This window comes from Benincasa hispida, chromosome 6 (genome assembly GCF_009727055.1).
Source record: "Benincasa hispida cultivar B227 chromosome 6, ASM972705v1, whole genome shotgun sequence".
Lineage (NCBI taxonomy): Eukaryota > Viridiplantae > Streptophyta > Magnoliopsida > Cucurbitales > Cucurbitaceae > Benincasa > Benincasa hispida.
Window position 1 is genome coordinate 51,079,376 of NC_052354.1, and position 11,557 is coordinate 51,090,932.

The 11,557-nt window shown below is 32.2% G+C and overlaps 1 protein-coding gene across 1 annotated transcript; it reads left to right on the forward strand.

Annotated features, from left to right (window-relative positions):
- Window positions 1-3,211: 3,211 nt before the first annotated feature.
- LOC120079991 (AT-hook motif nuclear-localized protein 14) lies at window positions 3,212-9,930 on the forward strand. The gene is made up of 6 exons (XM_039034501.1): window positions 3,212-3,672; window positions 4,904-4,956; window positions 8,369-8,500; window positions 8,758-8,910; window positions 9,123-9,411; window positions 9,514-9,930. Exons 1-6 carry the CDS (start codon window positions 3,270-3,272, stop codon window positions 9,567-9,569), a joined length of 1,086 nt encoding a protein of 361 aa, XP_038890429.1. The 5' UTR covers window positions 3,212-3,269; the 3' UTR covers window positions 9,570-9,930.
- Window positions 9,931-11,557: the final 1,627 nt, after the last annotated feature.

Genomic DNA, 11,557 nt, shown 5'->3' on the forward strand with positions numbered 1-11,557 from the left:
TTGATAGGGAGATTCTTATGACTATTTTGAGCTAAATTCATAGGAAACTCGAGCATGGATTATTTCATATGTTATTAAATTATTGCTAGATGTGCAGCAGGCTCTAAAATTTTGGGTTTAGAGTTCTCTCTCTAGGCAATAGTTTCAGCCTACTCAACCTGGTTGGCTCTTGAAAAGTAGAAACTTTTTAACACAACCCTCCAAAATAGACTTTGGGGGCTAGTCACATTCTTATGCTCCCCAAAAGTTTTAGTGCCCATTATAGGTTTGAAGTTAGAAATTTAAAAGTTGGCAAGTGAATTCAGTTGTTCTTGAGTTGGACCTACCTACTTAATATAAGTTCAACCAAACCCAAAACTTCAAAGACAAATTATTGAGGCAACTTTAAGTTAAAGCAATGGAAATTCAAATTCAAATATCTTTTTCTTCATATGAGAGTGTTTGTTTAAAAACCATCTTGTTTTAATACCCATTTTCCACAAAGAGGATTTGATGAACAAAAAACTTCACCTTTTATTTTTCATTCTTCATTATTATTATTTTTTATAAGCAGCAAAACTTCATCTTTACTAGTGTACTTGAACTAGAAAAGTAAATATAATCAGTAGTGGATCTAGAAATTTTGTTGACGAGAACTTTATATAATTTAGTAAAAACAAATGTAATGGAGTGAGACATAAATCTAGGTCTAGAGAGGGTTAGAAGGAAAATTTACCATTGGCTAGCTGGTGATTTTGATACTAGATTAGATATATATATGTATATGTATAAAAAGCATAAAATTGAGGAGGACTCTGGGCCTATATTAAATCTGTCCCTGAATGTAATTACTTGTATTAATATGACATTGAGCATGGAGGATGGACGAGTTTTAGAGGTTTTATAAAGCATTGAATAGATCTTTAAATTAGTGACAAGTAGCGGTAACCTAAGTGTTATGGTTTATCAATTTGTACGCTAGTTATAATGAAGGTACTTGTTTGACAAATTGTACTTATATCCACTAAAAGTACCACTCTAGCACATTACTAATAATTGGATTGAATAATTATCATTATACGTCTATTATAAGTAGAAAGAAGTTGAATTAGTACACTATTCACGACAAAATATATGTGACTTCAAGACTTATGTTTAACTCAAGGTTTGACGAAATGAAACACACTTATTTGTCATATTTTGACTATCTTATTCAAGAATACCATTTTTATTAAAAAAAAAAAAAACCAAATCATATTTCTTTGAACATTTACTCATAATTAAAGCTTAGCTGAAAATTTTAATCTACAAAATTAAAGATGAGATTAAGAATGTGTTTGGAATGTATTTTCAAGTATTTAATTTAAAAAAATAGTCATTTTGAAAGAAATTGAAGTGTTCGACAACTACTAAAAGTAGTTTTTCAAGTATATTTTAATCTCTTTTTATCTAAAGTCTTTAAATAAAATTGAAGTTTTTGAAAAATATTTTTTTCTTAAATCAATTCAAATCCATTCTAAAAAATAATAATAATAAATAATGCATCCATTAAGGACAAAATTATATATTTCTCTATTATATGAACTTACTTCTATGTTGACTGTTCAATTTTATTTTATTTTTTAAGTACAAAATGTTCAAATTTCTTACATTAATAATACTCATTGAAATTAATAAATTGATTTTTAAATCAAAATTGAGATATGATTAATTTTTTTATAATGGCGAACGCACCTAATTCCTTCATTTTTTTTTGTTTTTAGTTTTATCTTAATTTGCAAACATTTTCTTTCTTATGGTATGAATTAATTGCGATGTAAACTCAAACACTATAATTTTAGATTAAGGTTTACGTTTATTCTATAGGGTGAATAAAATAATTTAAAAAGACAATAAAATTAGCAAAGTATAGTTGATATAAAGAATGAATTAAAAGAATTATTATTCTAAAAGTAATATTAAACAAAGTGAGAAATGAGATAAATATAAACAAAGTGTTTAACATCAAAGAGGAAATTAAATTACTCTAAAAGTTGAATGTACCGTCATCTTAAAAAAAGAAAAAGAGAAAAGAGAAAAAGGAAAAGAAAAAAAAAAAGAGAGAGAAGAATTTGTAACATAAAAGGCCAAAATTACAATTTAAGTTGCCATAGTTTTGTAGTTGTTGTTGGTATCAATTTAGTTTATAAAATTTTAAAAGTTTCAATTTAATCTGTATGATTTGATTAAATTTTTTTAAAATATTATTAATGCCGTCATTAAATGCCAAACAAATTTGTCTAATTTGTACCAATAAACTAATGTAAATAGCAAAATCTGAACAGATGGAGTCAATGACTCTTTAAGAAAAATTTCAACTACATCGTAATTAGCATGACGAGAATATTCATGAGATTTTGTTTTTATTTATTTTCTAGAATACTACATTATTACGATATAAAAGGCAATAATTTAAACTCACAACCGTTTAGAAGAATTCAAATTTGAAAACGTCACCAAATTAAAGTTAAAAAAAAACATATATGATTTAGAAAATCAATCAAAATTCAACAACACTAGAATCTTTGAAAACTAAACATAAGTTATAGGAATTAGCAAAAACTTGAAAGGCGTTTAGGGCAAAAACTATCATCCGATTATAAACCACCTCGTTGTTACAATAAATACTATTTTGTAATTCTCAATTAGTTACACTACAGTCAACACTATTTTACTATTTTACATTAATCATTTTTTATTTTTTGTTATAGTGTTTACTATTTATTTTTCAAACTAAAATAGTTTACACCTCAAATACATACTATTATAACATAAATTAAAATAATCTATACCTCAAACACAAACTATTATAACTCAACCATAATAGTTTATACTATAATTATCAACTCCTTGCCCAAATATTCTCTTAATAAATACGATGTTTATTCTAAAAAAAAATTAATGGTTCAACTTTTCGCTCTTGTAATATAGGTCGGTTAAATTAGTATTTAAAAAGAAAATGAGAGAGAAAGAAGCCCTAAAAAAGATAGAATTATTAAGTCAAAGAAAAAAATGGGAGTCAAATCTCATACTATATCTTAATAAATGAATAAATGAATAAAGAATTATTTATTTATGAGAGGAGATGTTATGGATAATTAGTAGACTAAAAAAAAAAAAGAAAAGAAAAAAAGGGAAAAAAAGGCAAATCCTTTTCAAAAAAAGAAAAAAGAAAAAAAAAACATTTAATAATTTTATTTTCCAAAACACACGCTCTCTCTTTCTCTCTCTTTCTCTCTCTCATCTCAAAAATGGAACCCAATGAAAACCAGCTCAGCTCCTACTTCCACCACCATCAACACCACCATCAAAGTCCAACCACCACATCGCCGACCAATGGCCTTTTACCACCCACCCACCACCTCTCCTCCGCCGCCGCCTCCGACGCCGGTCCCCATGTCGTATACCCTCACTCTGTCCCTTCCGCCGCCGTGTCCTCGTCTCCTCTTGAGCCCGCACGCCGGAAGAGAGGCCGGCCGAGGAAGTACGGTACGCCGGAGGAAGCTTTAGCGGCTAAGAAAGCTGCCACGGCGTCGTCTCACTCTTCGTCCTCCAAGGCCAAGAAGGAACTCGCTTCTTCTTCTTCTCTTAATGCCGTTTCCGCTTCTTCTTCCTTCTCCGCGCCTTCTAAGAAATCTCAGTTGGCTACACTTGGTGGGTTTTGTTTTTTTTTTGTGTTTTATTTGAGGAATTTTGTTGTTAATTGTTTTGCCCTTATTCGGAATTTTGTGGATTTTTCTGGGGTTTTGTAATTCGTTGTTGTTTTCGAATTTCTGGATTGTGGAATTGAATTTTCAATCTTACTGTTTCTTTAATCATGGTTTTGGTTTCTCTCTCGTTTCCGTTCTTGGAATTCGTTTCTTTGTTTTTGTTTTAAACCCTACTCTCAAAAGCCCTGTCTATTTCCCTTGTAGTCTTTTAGCAAGTTTTCTCAATCGTTATTATAATTTGGTTAACGAAAACGTTTGGCTTATGATAGTTTTTGGAAACTACTTGGAACTTGTGAAAAAATGTATCTGAATTTGGCAACAAAGCATAGCTCAATTGGTTGAAAAGTTTGAATTCTCACCCCCACACACATTGTTTAATTAAAGAAAAATTGTATTGAATTTAGGTTGCATCTGATAGTGGTTTTTTATAGTAATGCAGTCATTTGGGTAGAGAATCATTATTCTAGAATGATGATAAGAGTTCATGGCTGATATATAACTTGGTTTTGTTTGTTGTTTTCGTAGATAATCAACATTGTTGATCACTAGTTGTGTTGCACTTGCAACATGATTTTTATAAGAAAAGATTTTCGTTTACCTTGAAAATAAAAAAACAAATTTCATTTGGTTAATTGTTCACGTTGGATTTCTTTAGACAAAGGTTTTAGTAGCTATCCATTTTGGGAAATTGTTTCAAACTGGAAAGTTTTATTGAAAGTTGAAAATTGATATTGTAGGAGGATGGGGAATTTACTTTTGGGGGTGTTTGTGAGGTTGTTGTGAGTGTGGGTTTACCACTTAAAACTTTTTTTTTACTCTGTCCACCATCTAAAGAAAAAGAAGAAAAGGAAAGAAGAAAAAACACAAATACTCCTGAAACTTAGAAGGGTAGGGGAATAGTTGGATTCTTTTTCTTTGTTTTTGAACCATAGATGCAAAGAGAAGCTTTACCATGATTGTTCAATTTTGTATAATTGTATGTATGCTGTTAATGTTTTCATGTTCTGAAATAACATGTTTCCAGTCTTGGCAATTGCTTGTATGTGGTTTGATCAGGAATATATATATATTTTTCTAAAATTAAAGTTATTTACTTTTTGCTTTTATTTCACTCATGACCATGTCTATGTGCTTACATACTTACTTGGAGTTTGTTCTTCTCACTGGAGATGTAGGTAATGCAGGCCAAGGTTTTGCGCCACATGTTATTAATGTGGCAGCTGGTGAGGTAATGCTTCTCCATAGCTTTCAAAGATTTGATTCCATTTATATTTATATTTATGTTTATATATCAAAGTTGGAAGTGCATGTCATGTGCAGGCATTTGCGCATATACATACAATGATATAGATAGAAATTGTGGGTCATATACAATTAATGCATTGGAAATATATAATTAATGCATTTGAGATGATAGCTATAAATAAATACAGACTAAGTTACTACTTCCTTAGATTTATGTAAGAATATGAGGCATAACCTATGCTGTCCTGGCATTGATATATCTAGTATGATGGTATTAGTACTGCATAGGACACGAAGACGGAAGACCATTAAGGATCTCAAGGAAATTTGTATGATCTTGAATACTATTTTCATTGGGTTTTATTTTGTATCTGGGTAGTGTTTTTTCTGAACGTGTGTTTACAGTTGGTGGTTTCTCAGTTTGATTTCCTTCTCTTGCCTTTTAATATAGGTATGTATATAATAGACATTGTTTTTGTGTATCATGATTTTGATATTATTTGAAGGCTTCAATGTTTTTGTTTGCTGCTTTTAATTTAAGTAAAGTGTGCACCTTAAGAGATTCTGATGGGGCATAATGTCCACTTGTAGAGATTCTGCAGATGGTTTTCTGTCTCTCTCTGTCTCATTCTCTCTCATTTTTCTTTTCCTTTTTTTTTTTACTTTTGTCTTGTTTTGGGGGCATTTACGATTCAATTCTTGATATTCTACTTCCAAAAACAAGACTATTTAACTACAGTGACTATTTCTTTACATATACTTTATTTTTTTAAAAGTCATTAAGACATTTTCCATTTTTTTCCTCTTTGGTGTTAAATGAAACTAACAAAGCTCTCTTGAAAGAGATGAAGGTGGTCATGGAAAAGTAAAATAAAAAAGAGAACAAGCAGGCCATCATCAGCACACCTATAAAAAACTCTAAAAATATTAGTTTACCCCCAAAGAAATATTTATTTCCTATGAATCTAACAAAGCTTGAAAAATGAGCAATTCCCAAATCCCAAAAATGATCAAATGAAGTAATAGATTCCCCTGAAGAGTCTTCCATTTCTTTTGCCCCAAAGAAACCAAAAGTAAGCTCTATTAAAAGTAAGCCAAAGAGGACCCAGCTTCCTAAACTGTTGGGGGTATTGGAATTGTGATTAAAGAGAGCTATTTACTATTATTAATATTATACTTATTATCCAAGAGCAATGCACTTGGATTTAAATCTACGAGATTCATTTTTGAGACTTTGGTATTGAAAATCTTTGAGCGAACCACTTGGTCATGAGTTTTCTCATCTTAGCAATGCAGTCGAGTTGGTCCTAATTTTGATTCTATAGAACATAAAATGGTTGGGTAGTTTTGGAGTGCAAAAAAAGAAGAAAACTAATATATACTCTTGGTGCTGGTTGTCCTTTTAACTTGTCAGGGAATTACATAAAACAAGAATACCTACTTGGATTCTTGATAGACATGGTAATTTATAATATTGGGGAATTTAAAAATAATTATTTAGGTACATTATTAAAAAAATTCTCTCTTTTCTACCAAGTCTCAATTAAAAGGTGTTGTAATGCATTGGAAATGAACTTTAAACAAGAAAATACACAATTAGAATCTTTAACTGTTGATAATCCTTATAAATAGTGGATGGAGATGGAAAAAATTGAGGACGTCTTAAGAATGAGGATGGTTTCTTAGTACCCCTCTCCTCTCAGAGTTGGGCGGGCATACACAAAGGAAGTTTTGGACTTTTGTTCTTGAATATGCATAAGTTATGCATATCACATGGTTTTTTTGGCAAAATTAAATGCTTCACATATCTGATTAAGAGAGTGCCAAGCTAATCTGCAACTCCACTTTGATCATTTTCGTTTCCTGACGTAATACTATGGAGCACGCAAACAGGGAAACTTGAAAGTCCATTGAAATAAAGGATAAAAATCAAATTATAAAAGATGATCTTTACATTGTTGATTCCTTCACAGTCTTTCCCTCAATGGAAGGACTTAATGTTTGTTTTGTGGTTATCTACGATGGTACTGTTGTGTAAAACTTATTGTGTGTTGATGTGATCTCCATATTATCAATAGCTATTTTTTTGTGTTGCCCATTACAGCTCATTTTTTTACTTCTATGTGGATTTGTATTAATTTAGCTTTCTTTTTTCATGTTATGCCCATGTAATCTAACTGATAAATCGATGACTCAAGTCTTCTTCTCTTTTTTTATTTATTTATTTTTCTTCCTATTTTCTTTTCTTCTGATATAACTTGAAACTTGATCATAGTTGTTAAATAGTTGTTTGCTTCTATATATGGATAACTGCCTTCAGGTTGAGAAACCCCTTTAAAAAATCATTTCCCTTTTTGTCTTTTTTGTTCCTTTTCCAAGAGTTTTTCTGTCCAATATAACAAGGAGATGAGGGTTCAGGATTGCTGATTTAGGTTTTAGGGAAGTGGAACTGTGGTGGTCTGGCGGCTTAATTTCATGGGAAACCTTAATGGAAGAGAGAGAGGAGTGTATGGCCATCTGGACCAAGTTCTCTACTTGAGTGATTCGAGGGCCTGGTTTTACTTAATAGATTGGAGGCATTTTTCTTTCTTGTTAAGTCATTGTTTAACATTCTGGCTGCCAATGATCTTATCATCTCCTAAAGTTCTACTGCCAAGCATTAAGCAATCTAAATTTCTGGAGGAGGATAAGAAACCCACCTGAATCTAAGGAGATTATTATGGAAAGAAATAACTCCCCAGTTTGTCAAAGTCAGAGAAGTAGAAATATTGCAAATGGCCTTTGAGAGAAGTCTTCAACTAAAAGTTTAAATTTTACGGTATCCCATTTCTCCATATCATTAGATGTCCTATATCTTCAGACCAATCCAAAAAACGTTGCAAAGAGAGAATTAATCCAGTAGATCTTTGGTTGGTGCTTTTTTTTTTTTTTTTTTTTGGAATGAGAGGTCTTTGGTTGGTGCTCAATCGAAGAGTATTAGTAGTCTCTTTTGGCTCTGATTTTTACTCTTGTACATTTTATTCTATCGATGAAACTATTGTTACTTACAAAACAACTAGAAGTATATCTTGTTTTGAGAAGTAAAAACGTTAACATAAATGGCAAGGACGCCTGTTTGGAATTATTGTCATTTAGTCAGTCTCGTAGTTATAGAAAACCTTGTTTATTTAATTAGTAGATACAAAAGAATTTAACTTTCTCCATCATCTTCCATAGCCGACTGTCCCATCGTGTACACAAAAATCACATTGTTGATTTCTGTTTCTTTCAGGTTTACTTGTCAATTTTCATTTAATAATGGCTCATGTATACTCTATATTATATGCTTGATGAGCTATGGTGGTATCCCTTGGCCTCTTTACCCTCATAACACACACTACGATCATATTGAATAGGATGTGGGCCAGAAAATTATGATGTTTATGCAACAATGTAAGCGGGAAATTTGTATCCTTTCTGCATCTGGTTCGATCTCCAATGCATCTCTCCGTCAGCCAGCGGCATCCGGAGGCAATATTGCATATGAGGTATTTTCGTTTTCCCCATCTGATATTCCATCTCTTCTCCTCAGTATGCGGAAGAAAAGAAAATGAGAATGATGCTTTGTAGCAATCCTGGATAAATTTGTTGAAATCTTGATATATTTTGTGGGCCGTTGGAGAAAATGGACAAGGGATAACTGGCTACTCATTTTGATGTTCATGTCTGTTTCTTTTTTCCTCCACAAATTTGCTTCTCATGAATTATGCATTATAATAACTATTTGCAAGGTAATGATAATTAGGGTCGTTTTGAGATTGTTTCATTATGCGGTTCTTATGTACGGACTGACCTCGGAGGAAAGACCGGTGGTCTTAGTGTATGTCTATCAAGTGCTGAAGGCCATATCATAGGAGGGGGAGTTGGTGGGCCGTTGAAGGCTGCTGGACCTGTGCAGGTATGTTAACGGACAGATTGGATCTCTGTCTTTTCCTGAATAAATCCAGTTGTGCATTGTTCAATGCCTGAACGTTTTATTGCATTCATATAACTTTATTAAGTTTTTTTTTAAGAATGTAGCTTTGTTAAGTTAGTAGGCTTAAAGAGTTTTTTCTTAAGATATATTATTCTTTTGCTTAGTTTATTCTCGTACCAATTGGTCCACATCAGGTTATTGTTGGAACCTTTGTAATCGACCCGAAGAAGGAAGTTGGTGGTGGTAAAGGCGATGCATCTGCTGGCAAGTTGCCCTCACCTATTGGTGGGACATCGATGTCAAATCTACGTTATGGCTCCAACATTGACTCGGGAGGTAATCAAATCAGGGGAAATGATGAACACCAAGGTCTTGGGGAGAGTCATTTTTTACTTCAGCCTCGGGGAGTGAATCTGACATCACCGCGATCAACGGATTGGAGGACGGGTCTGGATGCCACAAACACTGCTTATGATTTGACAGGTATGATTTTACTGTAAAAAAGGCACACAACTCTCCTTTCATCTTTTACTTTTCTGAACTTGTGATATTATGAGATTGGGAACTTTTTTGTTTTTTTGGTAGGAAGAACAGGCCATCATTCTCCCGAAAATGGAGATTACGATCAGATTCCCGATTGAGAGCTAACATTCAAGACGGAACGGGACTGCAAAGTTTGTCGTAGATAAATGTACAATATCAACAGTTGCAATGCCAGTAATCTTCCCTTCACTCGTTAGCTAATTCTGGTTGTAGTATGCACCATACTGTAAAGGTGATAACAAACTCTTTAGAAGTTTTTATGCCCTTCTTGCATTTTTATTTTCCCCCCTTCCCTAAGTTTTTACCCATCCATCCACCTTTCATGGTGTTTGCATGTTAAGTCTCTGTCTAATTCTAATTCTCATATTTTCCCCTTAGATGGACCAGTTTGCTGTAGTTGTTACAGTTTGCAATTTCCAATTCGATCATATAAACAAAAACCTCTCTGGTGATTTAGAATTCTTTGCAGTAAACTTCTGGTGATGAACGATGCCTTTTTGACTAATTCATAAATTTTTGTTAGCTTATTTACGTTGTACCGTAAATACTTTTGGGGTGTTTGGCCAAGGAATTGGAGTTGATTCCACTCCTTGTTTGGTCAAAGGAATTCGTGAGGTTCACGACTAAAAAATATTAATTTTATGTGTAATTAACCTTTTACATTGCGGGTCTCAAAGACTTTGCAATTTTTTATTTTTTTTTTTTTGGGCTCAAATACCTTTTTAATTTTTATTTTATCCATTAAACTTGGTTGTCGTGTTTTCTTAGCACAACACGGTAGCGTGATGGAAATGTTTGTTTTTCCTCCATTTTTTAGTTTTTCTCAGGAAGAACAAGATTTATTCTCTAGGTTGGTGTGATTGCCCTCGAATTCAGAGTTGTTGGTAGGGGGGTTTGCACGCAAAACTACGTTTATCAGAAAAAATAAATAAAATAAAGTTTTTAGATGAGATGACCAGCGACTTGATGAGAATCTTTCATGTTTCATTGGAGGATGACAGTAATCCAATGAAATTGAGAAATCCCAACACTTTCTACCTCAAATGGAAGCCAAGCTATTTCATCATTTGCAATAAGTATATGTCACCCACCCCTTTTGCTTTTTATATCACATCATACATGGTTTGAACTTTGGGCACTTTAATGGGTTATTATTGAAATGTACCATTCTTATTTTTATTTTCTGCCAAAAGAAAAATCTAACTTCTTTTAAGGGATGGGTTTGAAGATGAAAAGTTGTCTTTTGGGTGAGCCCTTTTTGCTGCTTTTTACTTGGCAAAACTCATTGACTTGCTCAGCTTTTCTAGTATTTTTTTTTTTTAATGATAATTAACCCATTTGTAAGGATTACTGTTAAAAAGAAAAGGTACTTTGAAAATGGTGAATATCCCTTTTGTGGGAGCAAATCCCATATATTTCTCCCAGGTGTATCTAATTTTTGCACTTAAATTCAGGTCCCAAGGGATTTTGCTGTAGCCCTTTTTGCAAAAGGCAAAAGTATATGAGACAAAGGAGTTCCATGGCTTTGCTGTTTCATCTTAATCATAATAGTCAGTTACTAGTTTTTTAAGGTTAAAATTATACTGTTTGAACTTTAAAATGTTGACATGTCTATTAAAATGTCGACATGTCTAACTGGTTTATAAATTTTAAAAATGTTTAATTCAATAGGTCATGAACTTTCGATTTTATATCTAATAGGCTCTTATTAAAAAAAATAAAATTATTTGATATATTAGATATAAAATTAAATTGTCTAATCGGCACCCTATTAGATATTTTTTTAATGTTTTGGAACCTAATAAATACAGAGTGAAATTCAATAACTAAGCTTCTTTTTTTCTTTTTCTATGTTAACGTATATTAAAATATACAAACACTATTAAAATTGAATTTCATATGCATATAAACTTGTATTGTAAAGAATCACAAATACATTATATTGTCTAGAAATGGATGGTCTTATGGATAAAATAGTACTCAACGAAATAGGCCAAAAATGAGTAAAAAGAGGTCCAAGCTAGAAGAGGATAGAGAAATTGCAATAGATGACCTCATTTTCCAAAGTGTTGTCAATGTGTCTCAA

Bases quoted from the DNA above. Each gene is read 5' to 3' on its own strand.
- LOC120079991 (XM_039034501.1), top strand. From the start codon at position 3,270: ATGGAACCCAATGAAAACCAGCTCAGCTCCTACTTCCACCACCATCAA. The intron at 8,501-8,757 runs GTATTTTCGTTT...AATGATAATTAG, and splicing joins GAGGCAATATTGCATATGAG to GGTCGTTTTGAGATTGTTTC. The intron at 9,412-9,513 runs GTATGATTTTAC...TTTTTTTGGTAG, and splicing joins CACTGCTTATGATTTGACAG to GAAGAACAGGCCATCATTCT.